This window comes from Nerophis ophidion, linkage group LG01 (genome assembly GCF_033978795.1).
Source record: "Nerophis ophidion isolate RoL-2023_Sa linkage group LG01, RoL_Noph_v1.0, whole genome shotgun sequence".
Lineage (NCBI taxonomy): Eukaryota > Metazoa > Chordata > Actinopteri > Syngnathiformes > Syngnathidae > Nerophis > Nerophis ophidion.
The window spans coordinates 2,748,236-2,772,190 of record NC_084611.1 but is presented as its reverse complement, the minus strand read 5'-3'; the positions used below and the strand labels follow the sequence as shown (position 1 = coordinate 2,772,190).

The following is a 23,955-nucleotide window of genomic DNA, read 5'->3' as shown; positions in this document are numbered from 1 at the left end:
CGTCTCGCTACAGTAAGGCGTCCTTACGTCTCGCTACAGTAAGGCGTCCTTACGTCTCGCTACAGTAAGGCGTCCTTACGTCTCGCTACAGTAAGGCGTCCTTACGTCTCGCTACAGTAAGGCGTCCGTACGTCTCGCTACAGTAAGGCGTCCTTACGTCTCGCTACAGTAAGGCGTCCTTACGTCTCGCTACAGTAAGGCGTCCTTACGTCTCGCTACAGTAAGGCGTCCTTACGTCTCGCTACAGTAAGGCGTCCTTACGTCTCGCTACAGTAAGGCGTCCTTACGTCTCGCTACGGTATGGCGACTAAACGACAGCTGAACTTCGGTGATTTTTCTCCATGAATCCAATAAGTGTAATAAATACTATTCTCAAATACAAAATGTGAGTATATATTTAGCGATAGGGGTAGGAATCTTTGGGCGCTCACAATTAGATTATAAATCAATAGATGGGTTTCTGCTAGCGGCGATTACCCATAATCCTTCGAGGCAGCCGCCATCTTGTGTGTCAAAACTTTGTTTACTCGTCTGCGGCAGTTTTCTAAATATATTTCCACACTTTTGTAGCAACAATGACGTCCACTTCGGGAAATTTGAAAGAAGTCGTAAAAGTTCCCTACAGACAGACGCTAGATGGGGTTTGCAAAGCCAGGTATTTACAGAAATTGAAGGATATTGGCGATAAAGACCCGTATGAGATGGGAAAGCACGAATGGACTACGGACTTGAAATGTTATCCTGATATAACTCACCCCGACATCGTCAACTATTTGGTGAACAATGTTAGTGCCAAGGCGTTGAGGGGTTCCGGTTTGGTGGCCACGGGATTAGGTCTCTGCTTTTTGCAGATGATGTGGTCCTGATGGCTTCATCTGGCCGGGATCTTCAGCTCTCACTGGATCGGTTCGCAGCCGAGTGTGAAGCGACCGGAATGAGAATCAGCACCTCCAAATCCGAGTCCATGGTTCTCGCCCGGAAAAGGGTGGAATGCCATCTCCGGGTTGGGGAGGAGACCCTGCCCCAAGTGGAGGAGTTCAAGTACCTAGGAGTCTTGTTCACGAGTGGGGGAAGAGTGGATGGTGAGATCGACAGGCGGATCGGTGCGGCGTCTTCAGTAATGCGGACGTTGTATCGATCCGTTGTGGCGAAGAGGGAGCTGAGCCGGAAGGCAAAGCTCTCAATTTACCGGTCGATCTACGTTCCCATCCTCACCTATGGTCATGAGCTTTGGGTCATGACCGAAAGGATAAGATCACGGGTACAAGCGGCCCAAATGAGTTTCCTCCGCCGGGTGGCGGGTCTCTCCCTTAGAGATAGGGTGAGAAGCTCTGCCATCCGGGAGGAACTCAACGTAAAGCCGCTGCTCCTCCACATCGAGAGGAGCCAGATGAAGTGGTTCGGGCATCTGGTCAGGATGCCACCCGAACGCCTCCCTAGGGATGTGTTTGGGGCACGTCCAGCTGGTAGGAGGCCACGGGGAAGACCCAGGACACGTTGGGAAGACTATGTCTCCCGGCTGGCCTGGGAACGCCTCGGGATCCCCCGGGAAGAGCTAGACGAAGTGGCTGGAGATAGGGAAGTCTGGGCTTCCCTGCTTAGGCTGCTGCCCCCGCGACCCGACCTCGGATAAGCGGAAGATGATGGATGGATGGATGGATGTTAGTGCCTACACTCTGGATGAGCTCAAGGGCTACAAGTCGCTCGAAGCGTACAATTACTTTGTGTGTGGACGGGTACAGGAAATGAAACTGGCTACAATGGAAGATAAATGTGTCCTCGTCGCTGGTGTTCGTCACTCTCAGAGATTAACTGATCCGTGTTTGGTGCCATGGGTCATATCAGAGAAGACGGGTCATGTTTTATCAGGACACTGGACGTGTATGGCGGGCATTGGCGAAATATGGTCACATGTTTCTGCATTGTTGTTTGCCATTGAAGCGAGCGTCAAGATGCGGGACAACACCACAGTCACACAGGAAAAATCTTACTGGCTACTTCCATCTGCAGTCAAGAAAGTTGGGTACAAAACCATATAGAACATTAACTTCACATCCGCCAAGACAATGAAGAGAAAGTTAGACAAGGCAATCGTATCCGGAGACACACCGGCATCATTAAAACAGAGGAAACTACCGGAGGTACAGAAGGGACACAAGATGAACTGTCAGACTTGTACAGAGAATTAAAAACCAAAAGAAAAATTAAGCCTGTCTTACTTTCTCTGATTCTAGGATATGCTAAAGACTATCGTCCAGAAGCACTTGATAAAAAGTACCCAAAAGTATTTTCAGAACTATATGATTCTAACTATGCAACTGCATAGTTTAGGGTTACTTGATTTAAGTCATTCAAATTTTAATAAAATCGTCCAAAAATAAGCGGCGATTGCCTATATTATATATAGAAGGTTATATTTGTGCAACAACGACGTCAGACGTCGAGCGTTATTAAGTACAAGCACAGGCACAGTACTTCCTCCTATGTTTTAATATCTATTCTAACCATAACACATTTTATCATCGATACAGAGAGCAACATAATTCAAAGTACCTGTTAAAAAAATGATCAGAGCAAACTTTATAATGTCGTTTTGCTGGATCAGGGGTAAATCCCACTCGATTGATTCTAGCTAGCCACAGTTGCTCCTTTCTGTCGACAGTCGCTCGGTTTCTTTTCCCCGTTTTACTATATTGTAATACTTTGTTGTTCTTCGTCCTGAATTGGCGTGGTTTACACAGCCCCAAACGACACGTGTGACTCATTTCTCACTAAAATAACAACGGAGGTGTCCTTGGTTACGAGTGTTTGTTTTGACACACAAGATGGCGGACAAGGGAATTGTGGGACGGGTGTGACGTCATCGGAAACCCATGTATTATTTATGTATATTTATTAGGGGTGTAATGGTACACAACAATTTGGGTACGTACCTCGGTTTAGAGGTCACGGTTCGGTTCATTTTCGGTACAGTAAGAAAACAACAAAATATAATTTTTTGGTTATTTATTTACCAGATTTGCAAAATTTTCCACCAAAAATATTTTTCTTAGTGGAATATTTGATTTGAAGTAATGGGAACCTTGGATAGGTCAATAATTCATAATAACATTGATTTTGATTCAATATTTTGTTTTGAGCAATGACAGTTTGAAAGAAAAAAAAGCTTTGTTTTATTAGTCAACATTGCGACTTTTTCTAAATCACATTTAACCTTCTAGCTTTTTTGTTTTACTTCTGTTATGTTTTTGTTTATTTTAATAGTATTTTTAGAATGTGCCGTGGGCCTTTAAACATTAGCTGTGGGCCGCAAATGGCCTCCGGGGTACACTTTTGACACCCCTGCTATAGAAAGTAAAAAGTTAAATCAAATAAATCAATGGATAAAAAGCAGAGCCTGGAGACCCATGCACGTTTATCATAACTCTCTCGCACCAATGCTGCTGTTGCGAGAACAATGTGTTTTGTTTTCAACCCCTTCTTAAACATGAACGTACATTGAAAATATACGCAACCATAACTCAAAATGCCGGACATTTGAGGCATTTAAGAAACTCCACCCGGACAGCCCCGCAAAAGAGGACATGTCCGGTGAAAAGAGGACGTATGGTCAGTCTATCCTAGCCCGGTCGCTGCAAAAGAGGACATGTCCGGTGCTAGCAGCGACCGGACTAGGATAGACTGACCATACCTCCTCTTTTCACCGGACATGTCTTCTTTTGCGGGGCTGTGAGGGCAGAGTTTCTTAAATGCCTCAAATGTCCAGCATTTTGAGTATTGTTTACGCTACTTAATATGTCCGTGTGGAAACTTGTTCGGGACACGTCCGCACCGAACCGAAACCCTCATACCGAAACGGTTCAATACAAATACACGTACCATTACACCCCTAATATTTATTTATGATATCTCAGGTAGGGATGTAACCATATAAACATTTCATATCACAGTTAACATCATTGTGAGAATGTTGTACTTGCACACACTGAAATCGTTTGACAAAGTTACTCAAATAGACACTCTGTTAAAACAGTGTTTTGTTTCTCATGTTTTAGTTTTAATATTTCATCTGTTTTAATGGCTAAACTTTTCCTGTTTTAAATATTGGTTTTGTACTCTAGCTATTATAAGATTTATTGCAACGAAAAGTGCGTATCAAATAAAAATCTATTATTTAATCATTCTAGCGGGCGGTGTGACCTCATACAGCAGTCCTTGAACGCACCGTCAAACACCTCTGTTTTAGGCTTGTTAACAATAAACCAATGCGACCGGATATCCGGTTCGGCTACTCTGGTTGCAAACCCCTCAACCAGCCGCGAGTCCTTAGGTTGATGGAGTGTAGACATATGAACCGGTTATCACACCGAACTAGAAATCTGTTGACGGTTTTTGTCTTTTAAAGGACACGAGAGCCAGGCGCTTTTTACGTTACTGGAGACGAGACCAGTTGCAGATACATGAAGCGGGCCTCGCGTGAGACTAGCAATCATCTGACCGTTTGTCTTTCAAACAGCGCGAGGGTCACTGCTGGCCGCCAAATAATTATCCATAAAGTCAACATCGCAGACTGTCAATATTGTAACATCCCATGTAGACAGATTCCCAGTTTCTCTAGTTATTTCACCAAATACAACGTTCTCGTACAACATACTCGATCTCCTTGTCCCGCTCTCTTTTCTGGAAACATTCACGACCTTTCACCCCCTTAACACGGGTCACATTCCACCCTAGTCCCGGAAGTCCCGCGGAACCCGTAGGCGTCTATGACGACACTGACTTGAGGCAAAAAAATATTTCACAAGTTTGCCCCTTTTACTTTATTTCAACATCTTTAGGAATATACATTGTCTTAAAAGTGTGAAAATATTGAAAGCATGTCACTTTTATTGAAGGTGATTGTGCCTATGAGTGTTGTCATTCATCAGCTTATAGTTGTCCTCATGGCATTCAACTAGTAGTTGTCTTAGAAGATCTTAGGTTTCCTTTCAGAGTAGTTTTCTTCAGTTCATGCTAATCAACTTAGCTTGGACAGATCTAGTCGGACAAGGTCTTAACCAACATTCCCTCTAAGGTGTGCGCCTGTGCAATTGCGCACTGCTCACGAGTCCTCTGCCCCACGGCAAATCTATGCCGCGCACAAAATCGAATAAAAAAAATAAGCAATTTTCAAAGTAAGTGACGACAAGAGGCCACAACAGAGACAACAGTTTTCGTTATCACTGTTCAATTATTGTAACGTCTGTCGAGACGCTTTGAGGAGGACATGAATTCCATCGATCACTTTATTGAGCAAAACTCTTTATAAACACATGACCAAAACATTGCTAAACAATTTCTATCCAGCAAAGCTGGTCATTTTCTGCCGTACAAAGCAGACCAAAACCAACTTTGCCATCCGTCATATCGACAGCAGCCGCTTGCTCTTTCTCACTTGTGCCAACACATGCACTTATGGCACTGAGCCAGTGAGGCGTTTACAGCCACGCAAAAAGTCGGACATTTCTAACACCGCACATTGTGTCATTCCAGGTCGATACACTATGAGTTACCAATCAAATATGTGCTCATTCTACTTTCATTTATTAAGAATCTTAATTTATAAATATTAATCATGAAATGCTGTTATTATATTAAAGAAATACTAATGAAAATATATATATTTTATAAATGGAAAGTTACAGCAATGTTCACATGATCCAGTGCTTACATCTCATTGTGCAACATGTGAATGGTTTAATTGGGAACTAAATGCGATATCTGAAAGGGGTACACGTTATTTCCACAGCAGGACTCCCACCCAGACACACAATATAGTACACAGCTCATTGAAAAACAACATTTGTTCTTCTTGTTATTGTAAATGGGTCAAAACACTTACGTTAGAAAATGATCACATGGAAGTGACTGCTGTCATTTGATTAGAATAATAACACATTTAACTCGTTATTTAGTCAGGTTTGGGACAAGTGTGCTACAGGTGTGGCCTCAATGTGCTTTTTGATTGATTGATTGATACTTTTATTAGTAGATTGCACAGTTCAGTACATATTCCGCACAATTGACCACTAAATGGTAACACCCAAATAAGTTTTTCAACTTGTTTAAGTCGGGGTCCACGTTAATCAATTCATGGTAGTCTGATGTTGCTCACATGTGCTCCACTGAATGCTCAAGGAGTTTTTGCCTTTGCTCACACATGAAAAATTAGAGGGAACATTGGTCCTAACTTTTTATCTACTAATAGAAGGAATGCTTATGTTCTTTTGCACTGTAAAACAGAATGTGTCCAACAAATCGTTCTGTTTAAAAATAGTTTTTGAATCGCATCGTCCATCATCTAGCAAGCTATGGAGATTTCCGCCAATTTATTTTATTGTACAATGTATAAAAATGAGTATGGAAGCTGGACAAATAATATGGCAAAAAGCAAGCACTTTGATGTGGTATTGGACAGGAAGGAGGACTTTTTTTCTCCATTTGAAAAGGTGGACGTTATCATCACTACTGTGTGATTCCAATCAATGCAAGTCATCACAATCACAACAACTTATATTCTTGTCGTCATGAAAGAAAGGAATGTTAATCCCTCTTTCATAAATAAATGTATATGAATGTGGTAGATTTGTAAACAAATCAATATAAACGATATACAGGTGTTGTTCATATTATTAGAATATCATGAAAAAGTTGATTTATTTCAGTAATTATATTCAGAAGGTGAAACTTACGTATTATATCAATTCATTACACACATAGTGATATATTTGAAATGTTTATTTCTTTAAATTTTGATGATTAGTACTGACAATTACTGAAAATCCCAAATTCAGTATCTCAGAAAATTACAATATTAGTTACGACTAGTACCAAAAAATATTTTTTAGAAATGTGGGCCAACTGAAAAGTATGAACATGGAAAATTTCAGCATGTATGGCAATCAATATTTAGTTGCAGCTCCTTTTGCCTGAATTGCTGCAGCAATACGGCGTGGCATGGAGTCCACCAGTCTGTTGCACCCTCAGGTGTTATGAGAGCCCAGCTTGCTTTAATAGTGGCCTTCAGCTCTTCAGCATTGTTGGCTCTGGCATCTTCCGCTTCACAATACCTCATAGCTTTTCTATGGGGTTAAGGTCAGGTGAGTTTGCAGGCCAACCAAGAACAGGGATACCATGGTCCTTAAAGCAGGTACTGGTATATTTGGCACTGTGTGCAGGTGCCAAGTCATGTTGGAAAATAAAATCTTCACCTCCATAAAATTGGTCGGCGGCAGGCAGCATAAAGTGTTGTAAAACTTCCTGGTAGACTGCTGCATTGACCCTAGACCTCAGGAAACCCAGTGGACCAACACCAGCAGATGACATGGCACCCCAGACCATTACCCATTGTGGAAATTTGACACTGGACTTCAGGCAACGTGGATTCTGTACCTCTCCTGTCTTCCTCCAGACTCTGGGACCTTGATTTCCAAAGGAGATACAAAATGTACTTTCATCTGCAAACATAACTTTGGACCACTCAGCAGCAGTCCAGTCCTTTTTGTCTTGAGCCCAGGCGAGACGCTTTTGACGTTGTCTCTTATTCAAGAGTGGCTTTACACAAGATATGCGACAGCTGAAGCCCATATCTTGCATACGTCGGTGCGTGGTGGTTCTTGAAACACTGACTCCAGCTGCAGTCCACTCTTTGTGGATCTCCCCCACATTTTTCAATCGGTTTTGTTTGACAATCCTCTCCAGGGCGCGGTTATCCCTCTTGCTTGTACACTTTTTTTCTAGCACATCTTTGTCTTCCCTTGGCCTCTCTATTAATGTGCTTGGACACAGAGCTCTGGGAACATCCAACCTCTTTGGCAATGACCTTTTGTGTCTTGCCCTCCTTCTTTAAAGTATCAATGGTCATCTTTTGGACAGTTGTCAAGTCAGCAGTCTTCCCCATGATTGTGTGTCATACAGAATCAAAACCAGAGACCATTTAAAGGCTTTTCCAGGTGTTTTGAGTTAGTTAGCTAATTAGAGTGTGGCACCAGGTGTCTTCAATATCTGACCTTTTCACCATATTCTAATTTTCTAAAATCTTGTATTGAGGGTTTTCATTGGTTGTCAGCTATAATCATCTCCTTTTTGGCAAAAAACACTTGAAATGTATCAGTCTGTTTAGAATGAATGTATACATTCTACAAGTTTGACTTTCTAAATGGAATTAACGAAATAAATCAACTTTTTCATGATATTCTAATAATAGGGACGGCGTGGCGCAGTGGAAGAGTGGCCGAGCGTCCCTGGTTCAATTCCCACCTAGTACCAACCTCGTCACGTCCGTTGTGTCCTGAGCAAGACACTTCACCCTTGCTCCTGATGGGTGCTGGTTGGCGCCTTGCATGGCAGCTCCCTCCATCAGTGTGTGAATGTGTGTGTGAATGTGGAAGTAGTGTCAAAGCGCTTTGAGTACCTTGAAGGTAGAAAAGCGCTATACAAGTACAACCCATTTATCATTTAATATGAACAGCACCTGTATATGAATGAGGTAGATTCGTAAATAAATCCATATAAACGATATATATGAATGAGGTAGATTTGTAAATAAATCCATATAAACGATATATATGAATGAGGTAGATTCGTAAATAAATCCATATAAACGATATATATGAATGAGGTAGATTCGTTAACAAATCCATATAAACGATATATATGAATGAGGTAGATTCGTAAATAAATCAATATAAACGATATATATGAATGAGGTAGATTTGTAAATAAATCAATATAAACGATATATATGAATGAGGTAGATTCGTTAACAAATCCATATAAACGATATATATGAATGAGGTAGATTCGTAAATAAATCAATATAAACGATATATATGAATGAGGTAGATTCGTAAATAAATCAATATAAACAATATATGAATGAGGTAGATTCGTAAATAAATCAATATAAACAATATATGAATGAGGTAGATTCGTAAATAAATCCATATAAACTATATACACTAAATTGGCCCTAGTGTGTGAATGTGAGTGTGAATGTTGTCTGTCTATCTGTGTTGGCCCTGTGATGAGGTGGCGACTTGTCCAGGGTGTACCCTGCCTTCTGCCCGATTGTAGCTGAGATAGGCGCCAGCGCCCCCCGCGACCCAGAAAGGGAATAAGCGGTAGAAAATGGATGGATGGATGGATGAATGAGGTAGATTTGTAAATAAATCCATATAAACGATATATATGAATGAGGTAGATTCGTAAATAAATCAATATAAACAATATATATGAATGAGGTAGATCCCCCTCCACTGGGTCAATTGAACAGTAGCTGGCCTGCAGAAAAAGTATGGGCACCCCTTGCGTACGCTGTAACATGTCCACACATATAGCTGGATATGAGATATATACAGCAGACTAGATATGTGAGTACTGTAGCGGCCTAGTCGCAAAGGATATTGTCAAGGGCAGAATTTGGATTGAAGAAGTGGGGAGGACAATTGGCTATAGTACAGGGGGGGCGTGGTTAGAAGGATTTGATGCCTGTTTTGGATTACTGAAAAATGCACTATAAATGATTTTTACTGCAAAATAAAGTGTAATGAACAAAGGGATCTATTGTGGGCTATCTGCTACTTACATTTGTTTCTAGCTTTGACGTGGATCAAACACAATTTGTCCTGCTCTCTACATCATGATCAGTGAGCGTGAGACCACCAGAGTCTGACGTGATAATTACTGCCATCGTAGATAAATCCACAATGGTCGTGTCTGCTATGGTGATGAGGTTTATTTATTACATTTCATACGAAGCACCTTGTCATTTATTCCTTTACACTTTATTAGCTAGTTTTGCCTGCAACAGTGTCTCACAAACGTCTACAAAGCATTTTTATCACAAATGTCTCGTGGGAATGGTCGCCACTCGCTCTTACACGTATCTCGCTTCGAAACCCTCGCCTGCCGCATGCTGTCAATCATTGTCACGTTGGCACGGAGGCGGTGCAGCAATGAGTTTGCGGGCAGTCCAAAGGGACTTGACTTATCTCCATTCGATAGCGTTTCGTTATTTTTGGAGCGTAAAGAGTGCAAGGGACACGTGTCTCCCAGCCTCCCCTCCAACGTTGTCAATGGGTATCAATTATATCCTAAACCATATTAAACGGTACTTGAAAAACGATGCCTGAACCGGTACCAAAACGTCTTTAAAACATTTCCTAGTTTATGGCATTTTGTGACATTTAAGGGGGAACTGCACTATTGGGAAATTGAGACAAGCATGTGCGTTTAAAAAAAACATTCTAACTTGTAAATTAATGCTAGCAAAAGTCAGCTAACAATGGAGGTAATTGGAGTCGCTCTATTCCGCCTAAAACACCCATTGTTTTATGTACACGCTCTAAGTAAATATGTCATGTAGTAACATTCCTAATAAAAGGACATATTTACGTATTTCGCTCATTTTTAGCATACAGAGGTGTATTCATTTCAAAGATGCCTCGCAACATTGGCTTTCTTTCAAGAACAACAATACTAACTATGACAGACTTCAAGAGAGACTACTTTGGGACAAGTGAGGATCCAGTAACTTGTATTTTTGAGCCTGAACATAAGGAGGATGATCTACAAGTTTAAGAAGCTGAGTAACGAAGAGATCCAACAAGTAGCAGTATTACTAAGTGCTAAACAAGACATACACACACATTAAAACAATCACTTACTGTACATTGTCTGCTCTCACTGGGGTGCTGACTGATGGGATGTGTATATATTCACGTTTAGATAAAGAATTAACCATTATCTTCTCGCAGGTAAAACATTATTTTTTTGAAGTGGCACAGTGAGTTTCCTTTTTGTGTCTTTCTCGCCCTCTCCGGGTCTAAGTTGGATGTCAAAGTTGACCAACTTCTCGGTTTATGACCACAACCTTCTACTATCCAGGTGAGAGGCATGATTTATAATCTGGATTTAACTTTCACCAATTTGGAGGCGATGCAGCAGCTCAATAGGTCAATATGGCGGCATATGACTGTATTATGCTGATAGTATATACAAACCCCGTTTCCATATGAGTTGGGAAATTGTGTTAGATGTAAATATAAACAGAATACAATAATTTGCAAATAATTTTCAAGCCATATTCAGTTGAATATGCTACAAAGACAACATAATTGATGTTCAAACTCATAAACCTTTTTTTTTTTTGCAAATCATTAACTTTAGAATTTGATGCCAGCAACATGTGACAAAGAAGTTGGGAAATGTGGCAATAAATACTGATAAAGTTAAAAAAATACTCATCAAACACTTATTTGGGACATCTCACAGGTGTGCAGGATAATTGGGAACAGGTGGGTTCCTTGATCGGGTATAAAAGCAGCTTCCATGAAATGCTAAGTAATTCACAAACAAGGATGGGGTGAGGGTCACCAGTTTGTAAGCAAATTGTCGAACAGTTTTAGAACAACATTTCTCAACGAGCTACTGCAAGGAATTTAGGGATTTTACCATCTATGGTCCGTAAAATCATCAAAAGGTTCAGAGAATCTGGAGAAATCACTGCACGTAAGCGATGATATTAAGGACCTCTGATCCCTCAGGCGGTACAGCCTCAAAAACCGACATCAGTGTGTAAAGGATATCACCACATGGGCTGAGGAACACTTCATAAAACCACTGTCAGTAACTACAGTTGGTCGCTACATCTGTAAGTGCAAGTTAAAACGCTGCTATGCAAAGCAAAACCCATTTATCAACAACACCCAGGAACGCAGCTGGCTTCTCTGGGCCCGAGCTCATCTAAGATGGACTGATGCAAAGTGGAAAAGTTTTATGTGATCTGACGAGTCCACATTTCAAATTATATTTGGAAACTGTGGATGTGGTGTCCTCCGGAACAAAGAGCAAAATAACCAGCCGGATGGTTAAAGGCGCAAAGTGTAAAAGCCAGCATGTGTGATGGTATGGGGGTGTATTAGTGCCCAAGGCATGGGTAACTTACACATGTGTGAAGGCACCATTAATGCTGAAAGGTACATACAGGTTTTGGAGCAACATATGTTGTCATCCAAGCAACGTTATCATGGACGCCCCTGCTTATTTCAGCAAGACAATGTCAAGCCACGTGTTACAACAGCGTGATTTCGTAGTAAAAGAGTGCGGGTACTTTCCTGGCCCGCCTGCAGTCCAGACCTGTCTCCCATGGAAAATGTGTGGCGATTATGAAGCGTAAAATAGGACAGCGGAGACCCCGGACTGTTGAAGGACTGAAGCTCTACATAAAACAAGAATGGGAAAGAATTCCACTTTCAAAGCTTCAACAATTAGTTTCCTCAGTTCCCAAACGTTTATTGAGTGTTGTTAAAAGAAAAGGTGATGTAACACAGTGGTGAACATGCCCTTTCCCAACTACTTTGGCACCTGTTGCAGCCATGAAATTCTAAGTTAATTATTATTTGTAAAAAAAATAAAGTTTATGAGTTTGAACATCAAATATGTTGTCTTTGTAGCATATTCAACTGAATATGGCTTGAAAAGGATTTGCAAATCATTGTATTCTGTTTATATTTACATCTAACACAATTTCCCAACTCATGTGGAAACAGGGTTTGTATTTGTACCATGAATTGATTAACGTGGACCCCAACTTAAACAAGTTGAAAAACGTATTGGGGTGTTACCATTTAGTGGTCAATTGTACAGGATATCTACTGTACTGTGCAATCTAATAATAAAAGTTTCACTCAATAAATAAGCTAGTTCGCTAGCTGAGAGCACGGCGCTGCTAAAAGTAGTTCCTCTGCATTAGCGCTTATAATAATATCCCTAATAGCTGGTTAATTTGCAGGGCACAACATGTAAATAGAGAATTATTTTATTATTTTTTTTTTTTATTCAGTCATTGGTGGGGCTCAGTATATATTTGAATGTTGTTTTTAATGTTGTGCACCACTTTGAAAACATCCATCCATCCATCTATTTTCTACCGCTTATTCCCTTTGGGGGCGCTGGTGCCTATCTCAGCTACAATCGGGCGGAAGGCGGGGTACACCCTGGACAAGTCGCCACCCCATCACAGGGCCAACACAGATAGACATTAGACAACATTCACACACTAGGGACCATTTAGTGGTGCCAATCAACCTATCCCCTGGTGCATGTCTTTGGAAGTGGGAGGGGCCTATGCCCAGGTGCATGTCTTTGGAAGTGGGAGGGGCCTATCCCCAGGTGCATGTCTTTGAAAGTGGGAGGAAGCCGGAGTACCCGGAGGGAACCCACGCATTCACGGGGAGAACATGCAAACTCTAAATGTGCTGTATAAATAAAGAAGATTGGATTGGAATCTTGGCGGTTTTGGGATGTTTTTAGAGGGCTTTATGGGTGCAATAGATGACTCCCGTTAGCTCCACCTCGTACTTGCCATAGTTTACCAATTATAATGCATAATTAAAGCTGCAAGCAGCGTAGGTCGGGTCCGCCTTTGGCTGCTGCCCCCGAGACCCACGGCCGGATAAGCGTTAGAAGACGCCTTGGAGCCACTATTTTGAGAATCTAATGCATTGTGAAAGTAATGCAGTTGTTGTATTGAAGTGAAAATATCAAACTTCCTGTTGATTTTTGCAAAAGTATGTTAATTATCAAAGAGTAGGTCTAAGTGAGACCTACATATTGTTTTTTGTTTCATGTCTCTCTGACATTCCTACCGGAAGTTACAAGCAGTTTTGTCTGTGTTTTCTTCCTAGGAGCAGTTTGTCCGTGTTGTATTCCTAGGGGGGCGGTAGAGCGCAATTTTGAGTTTTGAGGTTATGTTTTTTCATCAGATCGCAATTTTTGCCAGACCTGATGTGTGTGTCAAGTTTGGTGAGTTTAGAAGCATTTTAAGGGGGTCAAATAACAGCTCAAAGAGGCAAAAATGACATTTTTTAGGAGACTTTGCACAGGGGTTCTTTGAAGGCGCGTAAAATCAAAACCTGAGAACTTATCAAAACTCTATTCTATACTTTTAATCAGAAGGGTTCAATCTCTTTCCTGTGTGAGTTTGAAGCCAAAACAACAAACGCACTCAGAGGAGATAATGTTTGAAGAAAGGTGACCGGTTTTTACAAAACTTTTGTTTTGAAGGGGGGATTGCAAACTTCCTGTTGATTTTTGTTGAGGGTTGTCAATCTATGAAATGTAGGTCTAAGCGAGACCTACATAGAGGTTTTTGTTTCATGTCTCTCCGACATTCTTACCGGAAGTTACAAGCAATTTTGTCTGTGTTTACTTCCTAGGAGTTTACTTCCAAGTTTAGTGACTTTTGAAGTATTTTAAAGGGGTCAAATTACAGCGCAAAGAGGCAAAAGTTGCATTTTTTGCGAAAATTTTATTTTGAAGGGGTTTTTGCTAACTTCCTGTAGATTTTTGCTGAAAGAAGTGAGTGTATGAAAATTGGGTCTAAGTCAGACCTACATAGGAGTTTTTGTTTCATGTCGCTATGACATTCCTAACAGAAGTTACATGCAGTTTTGTCTGTAATTTTTTCCTAGGGGGCGCTAGAGCGCAATTTTCATTTTGGGGGATTGGTTGCTTAATATGTTGAGAAGGTTTGCTATACCGACGTGTGTGTCAAATTTGGTGAGTTTTGAAGCATTTTAAGGGGGTCAAATTACAGCGCGTAGGTGCGGAATAATAATAAAACACAGCAGTTTCAATAGGGTCCTTGGACCATGGCAAAGGACTCCCTAACAAACGAAAAAACGTGTTGTTGTCTTGGGAATTGTGAAGGATAGACTGAATTCCAACAAAGTGCAGTCCCACTTTAAAGTTGAACAGACAAGTAGTGAAAATAGTAATGAAATGATAGCTAATATATAAAAAAAAAAGAAATAAAATCAACAAAAATGTCTTATAATTATTGCAGCGGTATAGAACAAGTTGAATGTGCAAAAAGCGACTCTTGTACCAGGGGTTCATGAATGCAACATGGCGCACTGTCAGTGTCATTGGTTTATAATGTGTTGTGGGTGTGGCTTCTGGCTAGCCTAGTTTCATATACGTTTAAAAAGTCTGCGCGCTTCTGTCGAGGCGTAGCAGTACTTCCAAGACCAGATTGAACAATATCACTTGTTTGCTAACAGAATGAAGCACAGACAGTTTTCTGTCCTCCTCACGCTGGAACTGGCATTCCACGCCCAACCCTGGTGGCCAGCAGGCATTTCTCTTTTATCTCCAGAAGTCTGCCAAGTACAGCAGAACCTCGTTTTACGAACCTCACTGGTTCTTGAAAAGGGTTCGTAGATAAGTTCATACAGTGAAGCAAAATTCTCTGTAAGAAAAAAAGAAAATATGAATAATTGGTTCCAGCCTGGACAAAAGTCCATATTTTAGTGAATGTTTGTACACAATATAAAGTGCTGTACAGCAGTGGTCCCAAACCTTTTTGTATCCGCGGACCGGTCAACACTTAATAATTTGTCCCGCGGCCTGGCGGGGGAGGGGGGGCGTTTTTGTCATGAAAAAGGGAGGGTTTTTTTAATGAAAAAGGGAGGGTTTTTTTAATGAGAAAGGGAGGTTTTTGTGGTTGGTGCACTAATTGTAAGTGTATATTGTGTTTTTTATGTCGATTTAATGAAAAATTAAAAATATATATCTATTTTTTTTAAATAAAAATGAATAAAAAATTTTCTTCTGCAGCCTGGTGGTTGGGGACCACTGCTGTAGAGTACAAACATCACAAGGGAGTGACAGATCAACTTTAATAACAAACTAAACTATGCTGCTCTGCCAACACGCGCTCACATAGAAGTCACTATGGTGCCCTCACAAACAGTCAGAAATCCTTCACTTCTAACAACCACATAGCTAAAACTAACATTTTGTGTGCTCTTGTGCCGCTGAAAGAGAGTTTGTCTTTTCCTCCGCTGTGAAACAAGTCTGCTTTGGCATATTTTTCCAGTCCGGTTTCTTTACAATTAAAACTCGCTGCGGTACGAAGCCTACGTTGTGGATTCTTCCATTTTTGTACTCCTCGCAAATAGTGTTTTTTGGGGGTTGGCACTATGACTAAGCAAGTGTGCAGCAAATGACCAGGAGGGCTCCGCCTCCTCACTAAAATACTGCACCATGATTATTTCTTGCAGGCGGAACACAAAATGAATGGAACCTTTGTTCACGGACACATGGTTCCACACTCAGGCACATTTGGCTCCACATAAAAGTTTGCAAATCAAAACGTTTGTAAATCGAGGTGTGGGTTCCACTGTACTCATTCTTTTCTTTCAAGCTAGCTTAGTGACTTCCTGTCCCTTAGGCGCGCGCACACAAGCCAAACTGTGCCAAGGGTTGAACTGTCCCGTGCACCTAGTGTTGCACCCCAAATATTGCACATATTGCGGCGTGGAAACTAACAATCCTGCCTCACAAATATAATAGTTCTGATGGTAACTTTGCCCCCTGGATATACTCCTAACTTGTCCTTAATGCAGGGATTGTCAAAACTGTGGTTCACCGGTTCATTTTCCTTTATTTAAACCCAGTGTTACTGTTCAAACTGTGTGTAATGTTACAGTGGACACAAATATTGTAAAACCTCTGTCTTGTTTTTTTTAATGAATACTTCGGCCTACTACGCTACTGTATTTTAATGCTGGTTATTATGCTGGTAGTTAATGAATACTTAGGTCTACTACACTATTGTATTTAATGTTGTCATCATGGTGGTACTTAATGAATACTTAGGTCTACTACACTACTGTATTTTATTTTCTCATCATGGTGGTACTTAATGAATACTTAGGTCTACTACACTACTGTATTTAATGTTGTCATCATGGTGGTACTTAATGAATACTTAGGTCTACTACACTACTGTATTTAATGTTGTCATCATGGTGGTACTTAATGAATACTTAGGTCTACTACACTACTGTATTTAATGTTGTCATGATGGTGGCACTTAATGAATACTTAGGTCTACTACACTACTGTATTTAATGTTGTCATCATGGTGGTACTTAATGAATACTTAGGTCTACTACACTACTGTATTTAATGTTGTCATCATGGTGGTACTTAATGAATACTTAGGTCTACTACACTACTGTATTTAATGTTGTCATCATGGTGGTACTTAATGAATACTTAGGTCTACTACACTACTGTATTTAATGTTGTCATCATGGTGGTACTTAATGAATACTTAGGTCTACTACACTACTGTATTTAATGTTGTCATCATGGTGGTACTTAATGAATACTTAGGTCTACTACACTACTGTATTTAATGTTGTCATCATGGTGGTACTTAATGAATACTTAGGTCTACTACACTACTGTATTAAATGTTGTCATCATGGTGGTACTTAATAAATACTTAGGTCTACTACACTACTGTATTTAATGTTGTCATCATGGTGGTACTTAATGAATACTTAGGTCTACTACACTACTGTATTTAATGTTGTCATCATGGTGGTACTTAATGAATACTTAGGTCTACTACACTACTGTATTTAATGTTGTCACCATGGTGGTACTTAATGAATACTTAGGTATACTACACTACTGTATTTAATGTTGTTATTATGTTGGTACCTAATGAATACTTAGGTCTACTGCACTACTGTATTTTAATTTTAGCATTATTGTGGTACTCGATGAATACTTAGGTCTACTACACTACTGTATTTAATGTTGTCATTATGTGGTACTAAATGAATACTTAGGTCTACTACACGACTGTATTTAATGTTGTCATGATGGTGGTACTTAATGAATACTTAGGTCTACTACACTACTGTATTTAATGTTGTCATTATGGTGGTACTTAATGAATACTTAGGTCTACTACACTACTGTATTTAATGTTGTCATGATGGTGGTACTTAATGAATACTTAGGTCTACTACACTACTGTATTTAATGTTGTCATCATGGTGGTACTTAATGAATACTTAGGTCTACTACACAACTGTATTTAATGTTGTCATCATAGTGGTACTTAATGAATACTTAGGTCTACTACACTACTGTATTTAATGTTGTCATCATGGTGATACTTAATGAATACTTAGGTCTACTACACTACTGTATTTAATGTTGTCATCATGGTGGTACTTAATGAATACTTAGGTCTACTACACTACTGTATTTAATGTTGTCATCATGGTGGTACTTAATGAATACTTAGGTCTACTACACTACTGTATTTAATGTTGTCATCATGGTGGTACTTAATGAATACTTAGGTCTACTACACAACTGTATTTAATGTTGTCATCATAGTGGTACTTAATGAATACTTAGGTCTACTACACTACTGTATTTAATGTTGTCATCATGGTGATACTTAATGAATACTTAGGTCTACTACACTACTGTATTTAATGTTGTCATCATGGTGGTACTTAATGAATACTTAGGTCTACTACACTACTGTATTTAATGTTGTCATCATGGTGGTACTTAATGAATACTTAGGTCTACTACACTACTGTATTTAATGTTGTCATCATGGTGGTACTTAATGAATACTTAGGTCTACTACACTACTGTATTTAATGTTGTCATCATGGTGGTACTTAATGAATACTTAGGTCTACTACACTACTGTATTTAATGTTGTCATCATGGTGGTACTTAATGAATACTTAGGTCTACTACACTACTGTATTTAATGTTGTCATCATGGTGGTACTTAATGAATACTTAGGTCTACTACACTACTGTATTTAATGTTGTCATCATGGTGATACTTGGTGTTTTCTAAGGTGGTCCAAAAATGTTGGCTTAACAAATTAGATTAAACTTCATTTTTGTCTCCTTTTTATTCCTTAATTAAAATGTCGTCGTTTTGATGAGTTGTATTTTGGGGGGAAGGATTAAAAAAGAGTGAGCTGATCACTGGGAGTACATCACCTGACCCTTTTTTCCGCCTTCTACAGAAAAGCAAGCTGGAGGCGGGGCTTCGGGAGGCGGGGCTAGTCGTTTGAGTGGCAGCTCCTCTTCCTCTTCTGATGACAGCTCCTCAACGGGAACCTCCTCTTCCTCAGACACAGACTGAACACACACACATTATTTCATGTAAACTTACACACATCATGAACACACACATTCTGAACTTGGTAAAAAAACACATATTTAGATCTATATATATATCCACACACACACACACACACACACACACACACACACACACACACACACACACACACACAGACTGTATGTACATAGGCTGAGCTGTTTTTTAGCACCTAGTGTTGTTTTGGCTTGCTTTTTCCGGAGGAGGACGGGGTCGACGCTTCTTTCTTTGTCGTCTTGGATCGCGCCCCCCCCCCACCCCACAAACCCCACGACCTCTGACAACATTCCGGAAGCATCTGAAGAGAAAGCGAGGTGATCTCAGATGGTTTGTCGCCAGCTCGCCAACATTATCGGTAGCAAATACGCCATTTAAGAAGAAAAAAAATCAATCAAACGCAGGAAGGGGTTGTGGTGCGTTCAGGGATGCTCGGGATATCCAAGTGATCCAATCCAGAAAGCCCCGCCCCTTTCAACCGAACACTAAAATTCCTTCCTGGACACTTTGGTCATGTGCTGGACTTCCTTAATCACTTCCTGTCTGGTGCCCCGTCTACTCAGCCCTCGTTTGCGTCGTCACGGCAGCCGGGTGTGGAAAAAAAATATTTTAATGTTTTTAATTTGTACTTTTTCATAAGTGTATTATTTCTTACGCGTCATTGCGTGGTGATGACATCATAGCGGGAGACTTTCTCTTTTATTTTGAAAACCTGTTACATTTCACGCAATCTTCATCAAGCCCCGCCCCTCAGACTCTGATGTCATCAGCTGCCTTTTTAAACCGGACTCCACCCTCTGATACGATTGGCTGCTCGCGGGCAGCAGGCCACGCCTCCACCCGCCAAGGCGGGCTCTCTGGACGGACGTTTGTCATTTTGCGAATTCCCTCAGAAGAAAAAAAATAACAAGCATTGTGTGAGCGACAGACGGCGTTGCCACGGTAACCTTCCTGTTTGTTTTTAGTTGACGCTAATAGTTAATTTTTGTATTTTAATAAGAAAAAGGAAAAAAGTGATTTTATGTATTTGCATGCACTCCGGCCGTACGTCGTATGTTTGAGCACTGTATAGTAGCTGTATAGTAGCTGTGCCAGCTTAGCACCAACGCGGGGCCACAAAAACCACAATTTGGTGTAATTACTCATATGGGATCCTTATTTTCTGACTTCCTTTTGTTTTCATAAATAAACACATGACGTGACACGTGACTGGACCCTGATTGACACCATCAGCAACCGTCGCACCAGCTTTTATTGTGAAAGTCCACATGACGCCGCGGATCCTGGACTGGCCCGACAAAAAACACAATTTGGTGTAATTACTCATTTTCTGACTTGTGTTTTTATCCTGCCTTCCTTAACCTTGTGTTACCATCTCTTATGTTAACGGGTCGGTTTTGACCCATGTTTTAAATCAGCTGTAAAATACACTAAAAACAATTATCTATCATCCAATTTGTTTCTCATCTCGCTTCCTTATCCTTGAAAATATTGGTTTTAATATTTTTGGTTTGGGCCTTTGGGCCTTATTTTGTCAGTATACCCCTCCAGTTCAATTTTTAAAAATGGTAAAACGAACCTCAAGAGAATCGTATAAATAAAAAAAAGGTTGTTGTGTTACCTAACTATTACTATTAGAACACATCTCTTAAATAAATGTGTTTTGTTTATTTTTTCATTTTAAGATTTTTAACTATAGTAACATCTATGGTGTTACGGGTCGGTTTTGACCCATGTTTTAAATCCGCTGTAAAATACACTAAAAACAATTATCTATCATCCAATTTGTTTCTCATCTCGCTTCCTTATCCTTGAAAATATTGGTTTTAATATTTTTGGTTTGGGCCATTGGGCCTTATTTTGTCAGTGTACCCCTCCAGTTCAATTTTTAAAAATGGTAAAACGAACCTCAAGAGAATCATATAAATAAAAAAAAGGTTGTTGTGTTACCTAACTATTACTATTAGAACACATCTCTTAAATAAATGTGTTTTGTGTATTTTTTCATTTTAAGAATTTTAACTATAGTAACGTCTATGGTGTTACGGGTCAATTTCGACCCTTCAAGAAAAAGGCTAAAAAGTAGTTTTTTCAGCAACAGAAATCCAACATCAAACAAACAACCAATCAAGCAAATGAAACCAAGAGAAATAGATTACTAGTTCCAAAACTAGTAAAAAAACAAAATCAGAGTGGCAAAAAGTGAGACTTTTAGTGTCCGTCTTTTGTTTGTTTTTGCACAGGATAACAAAGTCAAATGAGAATCCACTAAAGCTCACATGATTGGGAGAGGAGCTGGCTGTCAGTCTGTTCAGTTTTGCTTTATCATCTTATTTTTAGAACCGGGTCGAAACCGACCCTAACAACACCAAGGGCATAATTTCTACCAGAGCATTTTATAATTTAGTGAAAAAAATTAAAACGTTTTATTTTGTTGACAAAGAGGTTCCTGACAAAGTCAAAAAGCTTTGATGCAAACAAATAAATGTATGTGGTGTTTTTATGCATTTAAAAACTAAAACGGGTCGGTGTGGACCCTAACACAAGACGAAGGTTAAGCACACTTGTACACGAAGGCAGTAAGTTCAACACCTTCCTGCTCATCAAAACTCTGAACACCAGGTTGACTGATGGAGGCCAGATTTATTGACAATTGTGAATAAGTGAATTATATTTATATAGCACTTTTCTCTAGTGACTCAAAGCGCTTTACATAGTGAAACCCAATATGTAAGTTACATTTAAAGCAGTGTGGGTGGCACTGGGAGCAGGTGGGTAAAGTGCCTTGCCCAAGGACACAACGGCAGTGACTAGGATGGCGGAAGCGGGAATCGAACCTGCAACCCTCAAGTTGCTGGCACGGCCACTCTACCAACCGAGCTATGCCGCCTCACTATTATAATTGAAAGGGTGAAACTGTAGGACACAAACATTGTAAATGTCTGAATTAAATGAACTTAATATTGTCATATCACAGACCACAGATTATCAAGTATTCCATTTGAATTAAATCTAATTTGAACTTTGTCACACTTTACTGGATGTGTTGTTATAATTATTAAATACACGTGACAGATGAGCGTTCTGCTGTTTACGGGTAAATAGTCTTAAGTAGCAGTACAACAAACGTCCACTAGATGGAGGCAGATGACAACAAATGAAAGTTAGCTTAAATAGTCTTAAGTAGCAGTACAACAAACGTCCACTAGATGGAGGCAGATGACAACAAATGAAAGCTAGCTTGCATGGACAAGCGATGTCATCAGAGATCGTCTAACATCATAAAACAAACACATTTCACAGCTAAATATGATTCATTGTGTACTATAAACATTAAAAATAGGAACATACCAAGGATGCCACGAACAGCATAAGATGTAATAGTAGTTTGCTGAGAAACACGAGTGAAGTGGAGTTGTCCACCAGTTTGAAATGCTTCCGGAGTCTAAACACGTGACCTACCTACTAGGGCTGGGAGTATCGATACTTGGTGTGATGGTATCGATACTTCACCAAATTAAGCGAATCACTCCGATTTAAAAAGAAATGTGAGAACTCCTCAGCACTCCTCCCTAGTGATGGGTCGCCAATAAGATTTAAAAACACTTTAAAAATTCATCTTCAACCCAAAATAAAATAAAATAAATACAATTAACATGACGCTTCACGGTGGCAGAGGGGTTAGTGCGTCTGCCTCACAATACGGGATCTTTCTGTGTGGAGTTTGCATGTTCTCCCCGTGACTGCGTGGGTTCCCTCCGGGTACTCCAGCTTCCTCCCACTTCCAAAGACATGCACCTGGGGATAGGCCCCTCCCACCTCCAAAGACATGCACCTGGGGATAGGCCCCTCCCACCTCCAAAGACATGCACCTGGGGATAGGCCCCTCCCACCTCCAAAGACATGCACCTGGGGATAGGTTGATTGGCAACACTAAATGGTCCCTAGTGTGTGAATGTTGTCTGTCTATCTGTGTTGGCCCTGCGATGAGGTGGCGACTTGTCCAGGGTGTACCCCGCCTTCCACCCGATTGTAGCTGAGATAGGCGCCAGCGCCCCCCGCAACCCCGACCGGGAATAAGCAGCAGAAAATGGATGGATGGATGACGCTTGGTTCGTTCGCACACACACATCATTATAATTAGCTCCGAGGTTCACTCGGACACACACAGACACACACACACACACACACACACACACACGCGCGTTTCCAGTGCGACTTAATGTCTTGGTTGTGAACTGTAAAGTATTTTTATTGCACCAAAATAACGATAAGAATTTCTCAGTTTTGTTTTGTGTTCATTTTTACAAGTGTTTAATAACTAGTGTTTTCTTTTTTACTTAAGTTGTTGTTTGTTGTGAGGCGACTAGCCAGGTTCAGTAGTAGTTTGCACCTTATGTGCATGACTTTATTGCTATTGATATTACTTTTTGTAATAAATATTTTATTTTTTGACTTAAATCGTTGTCCTGTGTTGTATTATTATCGTAATCAATTAATAAAGGCAAAAGTACAAATTTGTTTTTCAAAAGTATCGATACCCCGAAGCCCCCCCCTCCCCCATCAGATGACAACACTTCCGGTATCGGTATCAGTATCGGCAATACTGGCCGGTATCGGATGGGATCGGTATCGACACCCACATTTGCGATATTGCCCACCCACACTGCCTCCGCGTTTCTTATAGGCGCAGCTCACTTAGCAGAACCAATTGAAACGACTTGGCAATAAACACAAACAAAATAGAGGAATCTTAATAACTGAGGCAGGAACAGTTTTTATAAACAAACACAAGACGTGACACGTGACTGGACCTTGATTGACACCATCAGCTTTTATTGTGAAAGTCCACATGACGCTTTTTGTTTCCATAAACAAACACAAGACGTGTCACGTGACTGGACCTTGATTGA

The 23,955-nt window shown here is 40.3% G+C and overlaps 1 protein-coding gene across 4 annotated transcripts in view; it reads left to right on the top strand.

The window, feature by feature from the left end:
* The window catches only part of LOC133548954 (bromodomain-containing protein 3-like), a 32,850-nt gene extending 12,606 nt beyond the window's left edge, over positions 1-20,244 (top strand). For all 4 annotated transcript variants that reach the window (XM_061893950.1, XM_061893942.1, XM_061893927.1 and 1 more), the window contains one exon: positions 18,909-20,244. In XM_061893950.1, the coding sequence (XP_061749934.1) occupies positions 18,909-19,027 (119 nt within the window). In that variant the 3' untranslated portion in view covers positions 19,028-20,244. The remainder of the gene's footprint in view (positions 1-18,908) is intronic.
* The last annotated feature ends 3,711 nt before the right edge of the window (positions 20,245-23,955 follow it).